Raw genomic sequence first — 20,354 nt, forward strand, 5'->3', positions numbered from 1 at the left:
TTCTTCAGACTTCATCTTTTCAGTTTCCCTTCATCATTCCCGCTAAGCGCTCGCTTTGTGATGCAGTTTGGTGATTTCCGTAATGTTTTATCAGAATTGTCTTAATATTCGTATTGAAGATTCTGAGTTTGCTGTTGATTGACAGTTGTTTTGAGTCCCATATACTCCCCAGTTGTAGGGATTCTGTCACCACTCTTACATCCCTTGCCTTTACGTCTGCATCAGATCCTCCTCCTTTGTCGATGATGCTATCCAGGCGCGTGAACGTCTCCATATCATCCGGAACCCATGCACCAATCGTGATTTGGTTGCTGTTTGCCGTGTTGTATTTGAGGATCTTGTGTTTTCCCTTGTGTATGTTACGGCGTACAGATGCAGAGGCTTCTGCTACACTAGTTGTCTTCATTTGTTGGTGTGTATGGGATAGAAGAGCTAAATCGTCTGCAAAGTCAAAATCAGGATGATATTATCCGCAACGCAGCCAAGTAAGCTTAATGTATCGTCTAGTTGGATGGAAGCTGTCCATTGTATACCGTGCTCCACCTGAAACATGGAGGTCTTCATAACCTAGTCAACCACCAGAATAAAGAGGAAGAGGGAGAGTAAACAGCCTTTTCTGACACCGGTCCTCACTTGGGATTCATCTGTCATCAGTCCTCCATGCATGACTTTGCACTTTAGTAAGTCGTATAAATTTCATCTGGTGTTGATCTTCTTAGGCACACCATGGTGTCGAAGAGGGTTCCAAAAGTCTTCCTGTCCATACTGTCAAATGCTTTCTCATAATCAAAGAAGTAGGTTTATAGTGACGAGTTCCACTCAGTTGACTGTTCAGCTATGATCCGTAGTGTCACGATTTGTTCTATGCACAACCGATCCTTTCGGATTCCGGATTGTTGATTTAGAAGTTGGGAGTTTGCTGAGTCATTCATCCGGTTCAGTAAGACTACTGAAAACCTTTCCTGGTACTGACAGTAGTGTGATACCTCTGTAGTTTTCATATTGGCTCAAATATCTTTTTTGTTATCTTGATGGGGTAACCTTTTCATTCCGTCGGCACTTGTTCTTCCTGAATAGAACGTGGGGTACATTCGCAGTTACTTCCATATCTGATTTGAGTGCTTCCGCTGGCTTATTATCACGTCCTGCTGCTTTCCCGTTATTGATTTGTCTGATGACTATCCTGATTTCTTCGATCACTGATGGAGTGACAGCTGTAGGAAGGTCTGTGTGTGGTGCTTCGTTATCTGGTGAATTAAATGGTTCTGATATATTCAAAGGGTTCTTCGAACTATTCTACCCATCTGTTTTTCTGTTTCTGAATCTCAGTGAGTCTTGCCTTCTTTTTCCCTGACCAGTCTCTCTGGTTTACTATATTCCCCTGCTAGTTTCTTCGTTGTATCATATAGTTATTTCGTATTTCCTTCTTTTGCAGCTTTATTCTCTGTTGTTGCTAACTGTCCCACATATTTCTGCTTGTAGGCTCTAGTGCTCTTTTTCACTTGTTTGTTTGTTTAAGTGTATTCAGCTTGTTCCTTGACTTTCTTTGTCTTTGTTTTCGTTTTTCTTTGGACAGCGTAAATGCAACACCATGCGTGTGCGAAGCATTTTCTCTTCCATTATTTGAGCACAACAGCGTCTATCTCGAAGCTAAACGTTTCTGTACAGCTTGGGTCCAATGGGTTTTACTGATTCCGGGAACTGTCAAGTTGTGTCTCCTCATTCCCGCAGCTTTTCGCTAGGTCCTCCTGATCTCCATCATTATCCGAACCTTGCATGTACCTACGTTGGTTGTTGCCTCGGTTGTTAGAAGAGGAATCGTCCTCGTGAGTTTTGAAGAATCTCGGCTTTCACCATGAGGCGTCTTATGCCTTCTGTATGACGATTGTTCAACTCAAAGAACAGAGTTTCAATGGTTTAACCTATTTCTTATGGCTAGCATCTTTCCGCAAAGATGTTTCATATGGGATGGGGATGCTGACATTATGCCCAACCTTCCTGCTTTACCCGAATTTGGGACAGGTAATAACCCTAGAAAAGCTACAAGAGTGTCCTTGCTCCTTCGAAACCCAAAACAAAGTAGTTGGGCAAGTGGTGGTTCTATATATTGGTCTGGACTTAAATGTATATTCTTACATAAAAAAGTATTACCACCCAGTTGTTCAACAACTAATCACTCAATAAATAATTATATATTAATTGTGTTAAATCGATAAGTTGATGAAAAAACACAAGAGAGCAGTCAAGTTTAGCAAAGAAAAGTTTCTATTATGTATTCTATTTTTTCTGGACAGATCAAGCACATATTGTTTAAAAGGTAGTACTTAATTTAATATAGATATCAAAAACAAAAGTATCAAGAATTACTCGTTATAACACTAAGTGTTTTCAATTATGGAAGTGTGCTTCACTTCACAATCAAGAAGATGTACATAAGTGCGAACATAGAAAGATTTTCTCACACAACCACAGAAATCTTCGAGAAAGTAACCTACTGTCATCGCTATTATGAGACTTGGGACAAAACTTAACAGTATTTGTGAGACACAACTTGAATACTATCGTGAATTTCAGTGCAGTAGCTACCATAGAGCCTACGTGTTGTCGCCAATTTACAAAGCGTTCAAAGGCTTTGGCGCAGAGATGTCTGATATTGTATGCCTTACTCATACCAGCCATGATATTGAATACTGAATACAGCCAGCCAAATCATGTGTCTTTAGATCTTGAAGTTGGATGTTAAATCCTACTCCAGTGGAATAGGAGCAATGCGCTTTTCTGGTTACATTAAAGTTACACCTTGGGTTTAGTACATAACCTGGCTTATCCTACAGTGGCAATCAAGTGAATCTACAACCCTGGTAACTAGCTAGGATAAATACATTTTTACCAAAGCAGTACATTTTGGAGAAATTTTAACGAGGAATGAAGTTATAACACTGACATATGACCCTTCATAGTACGCTGGTGACTAATCTACACCAGCTACCCATGACCTTGATCAGGTTTGGCGAATCGATTGGCTCTCAGCCGTACATCGCAAAAATGACTTAGTTCGATTAACATTTTGGCCAGTGCACAGAACCATCTCACTGGCCTGACATTTCTTCAAAGATGTCGACAAATTCCATATGTTAAAAGTTAGTCTGGGGAGTGATTGCTACAGCAGTCGGATATAGAACTTTTAACATAAACGGTAAAATAGTAGCCGTTTAACTGTAGCCGATATTCTTGTGTGTTTCATTCATTCATCAGTCGAAGGGGGATGGTGTGAATGCTTTACGTTGAATTCAAACCATTCAATGACTCTCTGTCATGCCCAGCCCTAACCATGTTGCAAGAATAACTCTTAGAGAAATGGTAGAAGCATCCAGGAATAATGCTGTATGTTAGCCAGAATATGTTGAAGAAGTACGTAATATGATCTCACTATCACGTGATTTTATTAATGCTATTCATTGACCGACACTCGTAAGTTTTCAATGTTCTTGACCACTTTCATCAATCGATCAACGTGCAATGATCAGTATCCTACGATATGGATAAGACCAACTTGAGAGATAAGTTGACTAGAGCTCAATTTGACTCAACTGTCTCGATAATATAATATATGTATTTAGCACAATAAAAATCCAGGAATTATCTAAAAGCAATCTAGTTGCTACGAATGAATCAAGATGTGAAAACAGAAGACCATCAAGATGAGTGAGTGTATTGCATCAAAATATGCTGATTATTCGGAAAACATTTATCATTTGATTCAAACACCATGACAGTAGGGTTGTGTCGGCAGAAAAATTTAAAGCTTGTATGACCAATAAAAATATCTGCACATTATAACACCAAAGGCTTTAGTAAAATCATAAAATGACCGAGACTGAGATCAGAACACAGAAACACCTACTACGGCTTACGACGACACCGTAAATGAGGCACCTACCCCCGCCATGTTTACATAAACGCAGACTCTGTGGGTACGATATAACTCCAGCCCACTGTACATACTTGTGACACTTGATCAAATTTACAAGCATGTAATGAGTCGACATGATAGACTGAGATTAAAAATTGTATAAACTGACACAAAACTTAATACTTATGTGGCTGTTATATGCTTCATTATAAACGTATCGGTTACACAGTAAGTATTTATCATACTTGTCAAAAGTTTCATTCATGTACAGTTATTTATGTGCGTGCTCATGTACTATAACTACTCTGATGACCGTACAACACAAACAACGTTGTTATGGAGATATATTAGTAAAAGTAGGTACAAGAAATAGAGTACGACCACGGCCCAATGAACGAGTCCTTGACGTGCAACTGATTGATACGCGTTGGTTTGCCTTGACTTTGATGAGGATTGGTAAGCTATTTAATGTTCAGTGATCTGACTGCCGGGTGATTTAGATATGGGCCCAGTGACATTTCACTGGCCCTACAATACTCCCCCATTAATATATATGCTCTGTGTGGAATTCGAAGATGCCGCAACAAGGTCTGTAGGATAGATACTGTATTGAACGAGAAATTTAATGCTATTTGTTGCATTTACTATTTCATATAAATTAGTATGTAATCGCTGGGGTACACACATAAATTATTCGTGAACATCAAGTCCGTCTTTTAGTGCTTCATACTTGATCAAATCCAACTTGAACCGGTCACTGAGGTTAGATTGTCTATATGGGTTGTGGTTAATTATGACGAAGCCACTTGCTTGTGCAATGGGGTGAATTTAAATTCACTTGGTATTGTTTTGTTTATATCTTCTCATTGAGGTTTAAGACTGCTACTGATCAGTCTGTTATTGGCATATGTGCATACTGTGCGTATGCCTCGATATTGCCCTAATTCATAAGCTTTTATAAGCAAAGATGGATAGTGGCTAGCAGTGGAATTCGGGACCCGCGTTTCGTCCTGTTTGGGACTCGTCAGCTGGATGTACCTGCATCTTAGAGTTGATGTTCACTCTGGGACTCAGTACCGCTCGCCTAAAATGTCATCGCGTTATCCACTTAGCATCTGAGTCCTGGTAGGCACTTGTCCCAAATAGGACGAAACGCGCATCCTGGATTCCACTGTTAGCCACTACCCATCTTTGCTTAAATGAAGTAAATTAGTAATTAACTCACAACGAAAGAGAAAGAACGAAAGAAATAAGGAGATGGAACATTTTTCATGAAAGTTAACCAATCTATTTAAAAACGGGAAAAGGGCATTTATATATAAACAATAAAATCTTTTTTAATGTATCTATATAAGCTTTAGTTAAAATTTCATTTTGCCATATTATTATTTATGTACTGTTTATTTGATTGTCCGGTTATATATAAGTACATATATATAAACCACAAAGTTCATTCTTTTACATTCATAAAGAATAATAGATACCATAGTATCAAGTAAAAAACACACCATTAGAAAACTATTTCTTAAAAAACACCGTAGCAACAACAATGTACATAAAATGATGATTAGTTGCTATGACATCCATAACATTATAAAACTCTATTCAAGTAATCTAATTATATATATAAATGCATATATGAAAACCGATTACCTTTTTACATAGTGGAAATTTTACTAAAGAAAGGGATTAATTAATTTTTATGAATGAAATTAATGTTCTGTCAAAATCTACTGAAGTACTTAATGATAACGTAGATGTCAGTAAAGGTAAGAAAATATCGATTAATTAAAACCGAGTAATAATTTATTTTTATCGCTGAAAAACCCCATTATATTAAAACACAATTATATGAACGAAGAATATTCTTTTCAATAATTTTTCATCAGGTTCTACAATTATAAATCCAAATTAATAATCCATAAAATTGGCCAGATTTAAGACAGAGTGCATCAGTTACGATGGTAACATATGAATCAAGGCTTGTTTCTCATATAAAATCGACTCGTTAATATTTGGGTGACAAATATAAAGTGTTAACTTGAATCAGTTTATAAGCTAAATGAAATTGTGCGACAAATGATCAGAATAAATATGGTCAACTTGAGGTGAAAGAGAAAATAATGGAATAAAAATCAGAAATTACGTAAGATGTAGATTAATATAAATTAAGTCAAAGTAGATTTAGGGGTGGATACTGAATAAATTGCTCAAAAAAGGTTATCAAGTGTAATAATAATAAATGATAAAGGGAACTGTGTGTATGTAATAATAATAACAATGATATTAATAATAATAATAATAATGATAAGATAAATTTGGGATATAAAAATGAACATTAATCAATTACATCACGTTAATTGATTAATGTTCATTTCTGAACAATTTATTCAGCATGCACCCCTATTTACTATATCTGACCTAATTCATTATTAATTCGGATTTATGAATTGTAGAACCTGATAAGAAATTATTGAAACGAATATTCTTTGTTCATATAATTTATTTGTTTAAATCAAGTTGGTTAGTTAGTTGACTGAACAATAAAATTTGATCGAATAGTTTCACAATATTTGGGCGCCGAGTTAATGTGAAACATTAAAGAGGAAGGAAATATCTCCTTGAAAAAAAAATTTGAATCAGATTGCCCGACAAAACGTTGGATTTACTTCAAAATTCATTCGCCGAGATTTTAGAAACTATAATTATCCATTCAATAAAATCTCTTTAAATTTAGCCAATCATAATTCGGTTTTTTTTTAAATAAAAAAAAATGGTTTATTATTATTATTATTTTATGAAATGAAGAATATGATAAATAAGATATAGAAAGTATTTTGTAAGCCAAGAATTCTGTTTAAGAATTTAACATTTAAAGGTTCATATGTAAACTTTTCAGGTAAAATATCAAGTCACAAAAACGGATGATGATAATAATAGTGAAATATAGAATAATCTTGACATGTATATGTCATTCAAATAGCTGTTTATTGTGATATAAAAAAGGAAGTTATATCAATTATTATACCGAATTTACAATAGTTTGATAGAAAAGATATTCTCATTTAGTAACCTGTTATAAATTAGTCATTATGATGTCGAAAGATTAGTTAGATATCATTATCTTCCTAAAGTAGTAACTGTACACTCTTTAAAACAACATAAAATGAATATAAGCAAAGATAGATGATGGCTAGCAATGGAATTCAGAATGCGCGTTCCGTACTCTGGGACTCGAATCCAGTATTTTTCACTTCAAGCACCATCATATTATCTACATGGCTACTGAGTCCTGCTAGTTACTAGCTTGCGCAATGGAGTGAAGTTTAAATTCACTTTTTATTGTTTATTTGTATCTTCCCATTGATGTTTAGGATTGCAATTGATCATCATCTATCTTTGCTTATAATGTTTGTGAGTTAAGTCAATATCGAAGTAATCCGTATAGCATACGCACATGCCAACAAGAGACTGATCAATTGTAGTCCTAAATATTAATGGGAAGATTCAAACAAACAATAAAAAAATAAAAAAACCAAATATGTTTAACACTTTTCAGAAACATGAGTTGCACTAACATTAATTGATCATTGATAATGAACTAGTTTACACTTATTTAGTCTTTAAATTTGATGAAATTCTATCAACCATTTATAATGAATGATTACTTTGTCATGAATTCAGTTGACAGAAACTAATACATTTGCATACTGATGAGTTTATTAATTTCTCAAAGAGGCAATGATCATGATTAAGTATTCAATTTATTATTATAAAACATATGTAAAAGTTCAGTTGTTTTGATTTCACAGAAACCAGATGTAAATCGTTTTAGCTTGATTGTAATTTTACGCAGTACATTTGAATAAATATTTAGCACTATTACCATAAATTTATCATATTCGTACAGAAACTAAGAAACGTTTGGCGCGAATGAAAAGTACGACCAATAGAAAAACTGATCCGTTGAATACATCGAAACTACCCAATGAAGATGAAGAGCCAAAATCGTCGGAGACAGTTAAGGACGAAATCCATGGAATTGAATATAAGATAAGTCGTGAACCAGAGATTGTATTCGTAGACCAGTTGGATAATGCATATAGATGCGTGAAATGCAACCGTGTATTGCGTGTACCATTTTTATTTGAAGATTGTGGACACAGATGCTGTTCTGGTTGTGTACCGGATATATTCAGGTAGGTCAAAATTAAAAATGAACAAATTCTCCAATTCATAAAAATTACTGTCGTAGTTGATGGAGTGTTATAAGTGGAATGAAAACGAAAATGATATGGTAATCATATCTGAATTCCATTTAAACATTACGAAATAACTTTCGATCTCTCAACATCACATATTCACCATAAAGTGTTAAAGGGAAGCATTCACGTCAACGAACAGCTAAATGATTACCTATGTACAAATCATTAGACAAGAAATATTCACAGATATAAATGCATAATAATCATATGAATTCATTTAATGAATTCAAGTGTATCAGTGTATCATCATCAACATATTTGATGTTAACAGTTGGTCAAACTAAAAGGTAATACAGATTCGAAATTTCACTGTTGATCTGATGTCAACTGGATAGAAATTTTGCATACTAAACATGGTGTTTCTCTCATAACTTCCTCATCACATTCCTCTTGTTGATAACTTTTGAAAGTAGATCTCAGTCATTCAACCACGGTGCACCTACCGTTGTAGAAAGAAACCTTTCAGATATGGTAACATGTGATTGAGTTTCATCGCAAGATATATTGAAATTAATGTTGTGTTTCGATGAGAAATCACTCAGTCGGTATTGAGTTGAATCTTGTTGACAGATATCACTGTTAGTTTTAATGAAGCGTCCAACTACACGATTGATGTACGTGTTAAACCAAAGTTCAAGAAGACATCGACTTGTCTAAAGAACGGTTGTTTTATTTGAGGAGCACAAACATACATTGATCACTATCTCAACTCGTGAGAAATCTGGATCGATTAACGCGTCTGTGTGTCTGGGAAGAGAAAGGCTTCGTGTAATAATAACATATATCGTAATAATAACACACCATAGCGTAAATGACAGCCGATAATCATATCGAATGTTAAAGACAGTTAGTCAACAGCCGAAATCGGAAGTAAGACCACACAAATCTGTGAACTGTTGCGTTTAACCAAAGATCCAAGGAATATACAAAATTGAGAATAACTTTCACAGGAGTTTAGAGAAAGCAGTTGTATTAGTAAATACAGGCAATATCACAGGTCAATGAAAATGCTTTAGCATATTACACAGCAAATAAACTTGCGTTACACCATACGTCTACGAATTGTTAGCAATAGAACTGCTTACCGAATATTGACAAGTAATAGTAAAAAGCAATACACAAATTACAGGTTGGATGAGGAGAGAATGGAGACAGAAAGTGCAAACCGACTTAACGATAACACCCATCATTTCCTCACTTCTCAGTAGACTTATCAACTGACCGACTGTGGTGTCAAACACGCTTTCCAATATCAACCATCCAATCAACATCAATCATCATTTGGATCTCTGTCAATCAGTGTCATCAACTAAATTACAAATAAAATGCTTGACTGACATCAACGCTCTAATTCCAGTTCAGTCAATCCATTTACATGAAACTACGAAACTGTCAAACATTCACATGTATGTTACACAAAGTGTTCAACATACACATTATACTATCTGAGATATTGGCACTTGAGTGACGTGCTTTGTACATGTGGATTATATTATGACTGGAGATGAGTAGAAACTTGTGTGTCAACTAATGCATATGGTTCATGTGCTTAATCTATCTTATTCTGATTTGTAAATGAAGAATTTTTGATTGCGTGATTATTTAATTGGATGTTTAGTTAGACAGACTGTGAAGTATTTTGTTGTTGACCACTCTGAGTGTAATTCCGAAGAGCAAGTTATTATTGCCAGTCTAGTTTTGTTCATAATAATGAAGTTAATTGATTTATGTATCTTCCTGACATTTCGGGATTTCAAATGAAACTATTGTTGTATGTACTAAGCAAACACTTGTAAAGCTCCATTGGTTGGTTAATGAAGTTCATATTGTATGTCAGATACATGTCCTAAGGGAATATGTAAATGTATATAATGAAATAATGATAAGCATTTGTATAGCATATGGAGTGTAACCTGTTACTATCGGTATTTGTAGTCTTGTGACCGTCAAATATCTGTTTTGCATCAAGTGAAATGTGATAAGAGCAGACCAACAAAACAATTTACTTGTTTTATTTTAACCGGGAAAATTTGAAAAAATGTATTGAGCAATTTGGGAGTTTCTTAGTTACGAATACTTATGATTTTGATAGTTGTCAAAACACTATTAACTATCTGATAATTATAAACAAAGATGGATAGTGGCTAGCAGTGGAATCCAGGACGCACGTTTCGTCTCGTCAGCTGGATGTACCTGCATCTCAGAGTTGATGTTCACTCTGGGACTCGAACTCAGTACCGTTAGCTTCAAACGCCATCGCGTTATCCAAGTGAATTAAACTTTACCCTATCTGATAATTGCTTATATCCAGTTGTATAACTATCCTATTACACATGCACTAAATAGTCTTTACATCTATCTCGTCAACTTAGAAAGTATGAGAGGTGAGGTTGGAGGAATGTTTCTTCGCGATATTTACTGATTATTATAAATTTAATGTTCATTCCTGACACAACTAAAAAAATTCTATAGTTGAAGCTTTTTAAGCTCTTAAGTATTTTTCCAACATGAGCTATTGTAAACAGGCGTTCATACCTCACCTACATTTCAAACAGACTTGTATGAAGCACCGCATAAAATTTAAAGAAATATATTTACAATAAACCGTTTATGATGATTGACCTAATTTTAAAATAAATCTTCTATTTATGATAGAGCAACTTCAAAATGCCCAATAGACAAGCAAAATCTGAAAAAAGATCGTGTTCATTTGGACAAAGCATTTCAAGAACACATGGATGGGTTGAATGTGAAATGTTCTTATCATATTGAAGGATGCTCATGGACAGGAATTCTCAGTGAACTAGGCTATCATCTCAGTCAATGTGAATATAGAATTGTCTTATGCCCAAATGAATGTGGTACAGAATCTCAAGTTAGTTAATATGACAAAACATATGGATGTAAATATTTTAAAAAAATGCTTTAAACTGATTCTGTGTTTGGAATTATCCTGGAGACGAACCAAAAATAAATTTGTAGGATTACTTACTCACTTATGCCTGTTACTCCACGTCGAGGAGCATAGACCTCCCACCAGAACTCTCTATCCAGTCCTGTCCTGGGAAATCCTTTCCAGTTCTTTCCAGTTGCTGTTCATCTTTTTCATGTCTGTTTCCGATTCTCGACGCAGTGTGTTAGTAATAAATAAAAACATGAATTACTACTCTTATAATTATGCCTATTAGAGAAGTTTAAAAATGAGAATTAGGATAATTTAGATGTTGTATATTAGCATTCAATTGTAATTGAGGCATTTACTTAGATCTATTCATCATTTATCATTTAAGCCTTCCTTATACAGTTTGATTCAAAAGACATTAATAATTAGTTTAATTGACATAAAAGTAAGTATCTCCAACACACTATAAGTGAATGAAGTAGTCATTTATTTATATCAAAATAAAATGTGTCATTTTGTTAGCAAAATATGAGCTTTTTGATGGAGTTTTGTTCTTTGAGCCCCCAAATGCTCTGGTACGGCCGAGAGTTGGAAGAGTCCGCTCTTCCTCTCGAAATGCTCTCACATGGCCACGTCTATATAGCGTCTGCCAGGAAAGTCCTACTCACTGCCTTCAAGTGGCGGGGGTGTTTTTTACGAAATAGAGAGGACGAAAAGCGAATGTCCGGCGCTTTAACCGGATCTCAAACCAAACCATTGGTGCACATGGGCTCCAGTATCCTGCGGGAACAAATGGCATATGAACCAATTGTTCGTCACCAGCTTCCATGGGACTGCATCTCCTGATGTTGCTCCACTGCATTGTGGATCAGACCTTCAGGTCGAAGGCTCGGGGAGTGGTTCCCTAAGAAAATCACCTGCTTCGGTTTGGGCACCCAGGCAGTATCACAGCCCTCACACATATCAAATGAAATTTGTGTGGCGCATATACATTTGGTGCCTCCTTGTACCAATATCTATGTGTTAAACTAAATAAATAATGAATAAAAATTTGTTCTTTGAGCTGGATGATTTGGTCGTGGAGCTTTCATCGTTCTTCTAAACGACATCCTCAGCACAAACTTATACCATAAAAATCATCCATCTGAGTTACAAATCTTCTTCACCATCTCAAAACATGAACTCGTATTGGAACCAATTTTTACTTTTCATTTCTATATATAATAACATTATCAGTAAATGAAATATTAATCAACAAGATTTATTTTTCCCTTTTTTTTTAAATATTTTTCAATCTATCTGTAAGAGAAAATCTATTGAGAATCATATTAGAAATGATTGTTTAAAACGTATTAAACAATGCAAATTTTGTAATGTGAAATATATTGCTGAAAAAGAAATTGAACATACTAATAATTGTCGTGAATATCCAGTATCATGTCCAAATAAATGTGAAAAAATTAAAATTCCAAGAAGTTTAATTACAGAACATTTAAAAAATGAATGTTCTAGACAAAATATACGTTGTCCATTCAATATTCATGGTTGTGAATTTCGTGGTCTTAAAAATAAAATTGATATACATTTAGAAAGATCACTTATAGTTCATTTAAATTTACTCAATTTATCTATACAACAAATGTCATTGTTAGTGGAAACACAAGTAAGTTAAAAAATAGATTAATGTTGCCTTGATTCTAACACTTAATAACCTCTAACCTGTTCTTGCATATATATATATAGTTATTATTGTATACCTTTGTCATTCCAATCATTTACATTCATTTATGTCAACTGTTTCACACTATTTCTTATCTCAATGTAAAATTCTATTACATAATTGGTTGTAAGCAGCTGATGAGAAACCTCGAAATATTATAAATTCATACTATTCTGCATCAATATTTGTTCTTGCTTTATTTAAAGGGAACTAATTGCATGATATAATAATATACTGTTAAGATATTTTATTTTAAATCATTTAAACTGATTTCTTTAATTAGATATTCCTATTATTTTGTAGTAATATCTTATTATAATTACATTTTTCTGAATTTGTGTAAATGAAACAATCGTTAATAGATCCGACTTGATAGTTAGTTCATATGATTATGAAACCTGTACTGAACAGATCTTTCTACGAATTGATTAACAAATATAGTTCATCAATGACCAATAATCACTATGATATGAGTCTCGAAGCAGTAATTGGCTGATATATAATGAATAGTTATAATAATGATTTTAAATTGATGTAAAGAAGTGTGCAGTTACAAGTACTTGCTAAAAGGTAGAAAATTCAAAATTAATCACTCATAATAATACAGTTTATCATCAAAGTTTCAACATTCAAAGAAGATAGTTATACTAAGTAAAGATAGTGGTTAGCAGTAGAAACCAGGACATAGGTTTCGTCCTATTTGGAACTCGTCAACTGGATGTGCCTGCGTCTCAGAGTTGTTACTGACTCCGGGAATCGAACCCAGTACCGTTCGCTTGAAACAGAATCGCGTTATGCGTTTACTTATTGAGTCCTGATAGCCACCTGCTTGTGCAATGGGGTGAAGTTTAAATTCACTTGGTGCTGGGTTTGAGTCCTGGAGCGAACATCAATTCTGAGATGCAGGTACATCCAGTCGACGAGTACCAAGTAAGAGGAAACGCGCCTCATGGATTTCACTACTAGCTACTATCCATCTTTGCTTAAAAAGCTTTTGACTTCAGGCTATCGGCACAGGATTCCTATATGCCAACAAGAGACTGATCAATTGCACTCCTAAATAACACTGGGAAGATACAAGTAAAAAAACAACACTAAATGAATTTAAAATAGTAATAATAGTTTTTAACTTTTAAATTTAAATACTTTTATTCACAGTGTTTACCGTCGCTATAGAAAAAGATTAATAGAATAAGTTTACTCGGCGATTTAAACCATCATATGTAATTTAGGCCACAGTAATTATCAAACATGTTTAAAAACCAATCAACTATTAACTAATATTATACTAAGATTTATTATTTAGATAATATATTTAATCAAAAGGTGACCTGTTATTCTAGAACCACACGAATACTGACATATAGATGTTTATGGTAAAACAACACTTGTTAGAATACGTTTTATACAGAATAGATGGATTATGACCAACAGTGTAATTCAAGATGTTCATCTCATTCTATTTGGGATTTGTCAGCCGAACTTACATCCATCCGAGTATTATTGTTCACACAGGGATTAGAAAATCATTTGGAAACTATGAAAAATTTCATTAATTTGAATGGTTGTGACATTCGACTTATTGTATATTTTTGTTAACTATCAATACATTACTAACTATTTTTTATAGATTTCAGATATGTTCAAGTTACTCATTAAATTGTAAGATACCATTGTTTAATTATCTCTGACGAATATAATTTATATATGCGATAACATCAGTAGAATGTATAAACTAAATTAACATTTCTGAGAAGATCACAATGCATTCATGTTACAGTACTAATCTTTTTGATCGACATATTATGCAACAGTTAGCCATTCGCTAACAATGATGAAGAATAGTAGTAGTAGTAGTAGTAGTAGTAGTAGTAGTAGTAGCAGTATTATTATTATTAGTAGTAGCAGTATTATTATTATTATTATTAGTAGTAGTAGTAGTAGAAATCCAAAATTCTCCTTTTTTAGTTTAAGCATTCAAATATCTTTCACTAGGTGTCTAGTAATTGATGAACTACATATTTGTAACCGTATTTAAAACTCTGGGTTCAATAAACATCAAAGAACGGTATATGTAGAATACTTTTATGTAGCTGTAGTTTAATAATATTTCTGTCTACTTGTTTTTAGACGAAGTCATATGCAGAAGTCCGTAATTCATTAGAGTCTCAGATAAAGCGTGTCACAGCATTAGAACAATGTTTCGGAGCCCCTTTTCTTTGGAAAATCGATTCATATGCTGAAAAATTAAACAATGCTAAATCTGGTAAACAAACTGCTCTATTCAGCTCTCCATTTTATACTCATCGATATGGATATCGAATGGCTTTGTCTGTTTCATTATATGGAAATGGAGATGCAAGAGGAAAGTATATGTCAGTATACGTTTGTCTTTTTCGTGGAGATCACGATTCATTATTACAGTGGCCATTCTCGCATCAGGTAAATAAATGGAAAATGTGTTTTGCAATATACTTTTGGTTAGCGTTTTTTAGCGAGTTAGTTTTCTACGGGATGGGGACGCTAACCCCATGCCCAACCCGGGCTTGGAACCGGCAGTAACTCTAGAAGAGCTACAGGCGGAGAACATATGGAACTCAAAACAACTTCCAACCAATATCAAAGTGAGAATCTTCAATACCAAAGTCAAGGCAGTTCTACTGTACGAAGCTGAAACTTGGAAAACTACAACTACCACCACCAAGAAGGTACAAGTATTTATAAATGGTTGCCTACGCAAGATACTCAACATCTATTGGCCGGATACCATCAGCAACAGCCTTTAGTGGGAGATAACAAATCAGCTTCCAGCTGAAGAAGAAACTAGGAAAAGACGATGGAAATGGATAGGACATACATTACGCAAATCGTCAAACTGCATCACGAGACAAGCCCTAACTTGGAATCCTGAAGGAAGGCGGAAAAGAGGAAGGCCAAAGAACACATTACGTCGGGAAATAAAAGAAGATATGAAAAGGTTGAACAACAATTGGAAAGAGCTAGAAAGGATTGCCCAGGACAGGGTTGGATGGCGAATGCTGGTGGGCGGCCTATAATCCTTCACACGGAGTAACAGACGTAAGTAAGTAATATACTTTTGCAAGCGTTTAATTACAATGAATAATCTAGGCTTTGATTTAGTCTTATACTCTGAATAAATAAAAAATTTAACAATGTCCAATATTTTTCTAAGTTCAGCCATTAAGAAAGTATACACCACATTCAATACCAGTTAGTACTAAATGCTTTAGCAAGAACAGGAAGTGAAAAACCTTAATCATCAATAGAAAAACATATGATTGAAACATAATACATATAATTGATATTAAGACAGTTTTTAAAATGGTGTATAAGAGTTCCTAAGGATGAATGCTTAAGTTAATAGGAGTCATAGCTATCAAACTGTTTTTGCATGTACAGAAACAACTGGACGTAATCCTGAATCTATCCCGTTAATCCTTGATCTATTTTACTACTTAAGGCGGTGTGATAACTTCTCATTTTATTTTAACATATTTTCTGTGCTTATTTTTACGATTATCACTTTATATTTATTTGTAATTCCATTAAATTAATTTTTATGATCAATGTAGGATTGTGAAGATTGTTGAATTTGATTAAGTGGCTTGTCAAGTATATATACAATTAGATTGTTTGGAATATCTAGCACAAATATATCACTATTATCAAATCGAATTCGACTTCTCATTGTTCTGTTGAAATGTATAAAAGGGACTAATTACTTTGAATAATAATAATTCCAGTTAAAGAAAGTATTTTTTCAATCATCTTAACAGTTTATTCACATCGAAATCTGTTGGATTGACAAAAGAACAAGAATACTAAAGAAGTGTAAATGAAATACATCCTACTATATTACGTAAAGATAATAATAATAATATCCAATGAAATATAATCATATTTAAAAATACTGAAGGGTTTTGAACTAATATACGAAAATTAGTTAGGTAGTAGTGTAGTGAAGGAGAACATACAAGTGCGGGACAATTGAATGTATTTGAACACAAAATTATTGAATCTCTTGGTGAAATCTGAGAACCATACAGTAAATAATTCATTTGTAAAATATCATCCAATTGTGTCAGACTTCATTGTTCCTTAATTTCCACATCAACCATTCTTTGTTATCTTTCTCTTTTCTTCAATCTTCTTGACCTTTTGCCTTTAGGTATTTCACTTTCAATCGGTGATACATACTACTTATATCTATTGATATCATTAGCACACACCATAGTAGGTTTTTAACATTTTAATGTAATGCATTCAATAAGACTTTTTATAAATGATTTTATCCTATTCAATTTTAGTTAACATTTACATTGATTGACCAAAATCCAGAGATCAATGCTCGTAAACCAATTGTTTATACAATTAATCCTAGTTTAACTGGTGATTATAATCAATTTTTGGGTAAACCAATGAATGAACGAAATTCATGTTTTGGTGCTCCACGTTTTGTTAAATTAGAGTTGATGGAAATGTCAACTTATATCTTGAATGATGAAATTTATTTAAAAGTAACAATGAATATGGATCAAGTAGTATCGGTTTAATTAAAGATTTTGATCATTTGAATGTTTATATTACTTAAATGACTTTAATTAATAATTGAATATTGTAACTTGTTGTTGTTGTTATTGTTGTTGCGTGATTCAGTTTGATTTTAGAAAAATAAAATTTTTGTTTCGTCATGAATTATAATAAAAGTTTTGTAGTAATTTAAATTGTTTGTTATCAGTAAATTGAAACGATTGAGGAGTCCCACAATAGAAAGAAACAACCGTCTAGTGCTTTCAGGTTTTCAATGGTTCTCTAACACCACTCGATTCATGATCTCAATTAAAGGTTGTTTAAGTAGTTTCAAACGTTCTAATATGTGCGATGAATCAATAAATGAACCGATTAAGTATATATTATAATTTTTTAAGATGATCACGAATATTATCAATTTGTTTTTAATTGTATTTAATGAACGAGAAAATATAGAGATCAAGATGTATAGATGATTAAATTGTTAGTTTAAATAAGCTCAAATAAATAATATATGATCTAATAGTTGAATTTATGAGTCAATTTAAACTAGACCACCATGAAAAACCTGAAAGCACTGGACGGTCGTTTCGTCCTAGTATAGGACTCCTTAGCCGTATGCATCCACGATCTCGCCTCGCTGGATTCAGAATCAGAACTTATCGGTCTCGCGCGCGAACGCTTAACCTCTAGACCGCTGAGTCGGTGTCTAATGGTGTTAATATTTTACTTCAACCAATCATGTAATCGTCAATTCAGCGTTAAGTTAAACTCGTTACAGTACTGTTTTCTCTGGTCCTAACCAAAGAGAAGACAAGAATTCGGGGGTTACAGTAGTATTGTATATGAATTCGTGTATTTTCAACAGGTTGAACGCTAGTTGTTGTAAAGTTATATTTTCGCGCATTTTGCCACTTTTATAGAGTGAAAGTCATTCATAATATCATTAGAAAATTCAATTCTTTCTTTTTTAAAATAATTCTTCAGATCTGTTTTATAATTAGATTTGTCAACTTTACAGTTTGCTATAAAAGTGGACTTTTTCAAATAGTTTAACATGGTGAAGTAAACAAACTGAATCACATGTAATCTAATATTATAAGATACTGAACAACTGATGGCTAAACGGATTTCTCTGAACTGTAAATTTGTAGTGAACGAAAACGCAGTGACTTTGTAAAGTATGAAAATCATACATTAATTACATCATTTGAATAGCTTCCTTCAATTGTCCTTTATATACTCCGTTATTATTCTAGTTCTGTTATTATTCTGATTGTTCTCCGTTTTCCTTCTCTTTCTCTTTATTTCAATCTTCTTTTGGTGAGTATTTCAATTCATTTTCCTACTACATACTACTTATGTCTATCCGTATCAGTAGCAAACACCATAAATTGATCTTCTGTTTCCTAATCGTTAGCTATTACATTCAAAGACTAGTTGGAAAGCTTTAATAACAAGAAGACCGTGTTTAAATGCATTCAATTTTTGTCATACATATTCATATCATAAACATCATAACTAATCGCTAATATCTATGAGTCGGTGAAAATAGAAGAAAATGATTGATAACTCATAATACTCAATATTCTTTAAACCAAAAAAACAACTTAATATCATTATCATTGTCATGTTCAATGGCACTTTGAAAGATTGATCGTATATTCCAAAAATATTTTTCTAAAACAATATCATTCATTATAAGTAAAGATAGATAGTGGCTGGCAATGAAAACCAGGACGCCGCTTTCGTCCTATTTAGGACTTATCAACTAGATATGTCTTCATCTCATAGTTGATGTTCACTCTGGGATTCAAACCCAGTATGGTATGTGCTACTTGTATCGACATAAGTAGTATATAATGTTAGTCGTGAACAGAAGGTCTGGCAGCAGAGAGACAAGAAAATCGATCAGTAAAGAATCGGAACAGAATGCAATTTGTATGTAAATACAAGAACAATGAAGTCTGAGTCATTTTGAGACAATTGATGGACATTTTGCAAATTAAGCATTTACTTTATGATTGTTAGATTTTATTATTATTTTGTGTTAAATACATTCGATTTTCCCCACTGATGTTCTTGTTCACTGCATCAGTATCATTCGCTTCAAACACTATCGCGCTATCTACTTAGCTACTGAGTTCAGATAGCCACTTGTTTGTACATTCATTCACTGTACAACTAATCAATTTATACAACTGATATATTATTTAAACATGAAAGTAGGATATTCAACACGGATTTTTTATTTATTTATAATATTCATAAGGAAATCTTAGGTTTTATGTCTATATTTTTTTCTTTGTTTTAATTGACAGAATGTAATTTAGTTTGTTTACATATATATATATATATATATATATATATATATATATATATATATAGTTTTTTTCTTTTTGTCAGTGTATATTACTCAAATGGTTATGTTTACTATTGAAAGTCATAATACATGAGTAGTATACTTAGTTTAGAATATGAGCTTATTGTATTATACTTCCCCTATATACAAAATAAATTGACATAAAGAAATGAAAATTAAAAAAAAATTTGTTTTGAGTCTATTAAATAGTTTAGAAAAATTAAAATGTGTCGATTAAATTTATATAGGCAAAATAAACTAGTATTTATACTACTGAAAATACTGAATTGAAGAAAATATGAATGATTAATGAACATATTAACAATTCTTTATAATTTAGTGAGTTATCAGTAATATAAATTTCAATGATGGATTATTTAATAAATTAGACCATCACTGAAAACTTAGAAGCATTGAATGTCTGTTTTGTTCTATTGTGGAACTTCTCAGCAGTGCGTATACACAATAGGACGAAATGACTATTCAGTACTTCAAGGTTTTTAATGATGGTCTAACTTCAATTGGTTCATGATCTCAATCAAACATTTAATAATCTTCACAACTGATACTTAATACATATTTTGAAATTTGTAATTCATTAGTAATGTTATCCATTTTTTTGTTTTTGATACTTCATTAGT

At 33.1% G+C, this 20,354-nt stretch overlaps 1 protein-coding gene across 1 annotated transcript; it reads left to right on the forward strand.

Moving 5' to 3' along the window:
* Positions 1–5,615: 5,615 nt before the first annotated feature.
* Positions 5,616–17,541, forward strand: TRAF4_2 (TNF receptor-associated factor 4; the record flags this gene model as incomplete). The annotated part of the gene is made up of 6 exons (XM_035732700.2): positions 5,616–5,682; positions 7,824–8,112; positions 10,834–11,053; positions 12,387–12,743; positions 14,931–15,242; positions 17,129–17,541. 6 exons carry the CDS (start codon positions 5,616–5,618, stop codon positions 17,372–17,374), a joined length of 1,491 nt encoding a protein of 496 aa, XP_035586004.1. The 3' UTR covers positions 17,375–17,541.
* Between the last annotated feature and the right edge of the window lie 2,813 nt (positions 17,542–20,354).

Source organism: Schistosoma haematobium, chromosome 1, assembly GCF_000699445.3.
Source record: "Schistosoma haematobium chromosome 1, whole genome shotgun sequence".
Classification (NCBI taxonomy): Eukaryota; Metazoa; Platyhelminthes; class Trematoda; order Strigeidida; family Schistosomatidae; genus Schistosoma; species Schistosoma haematobium.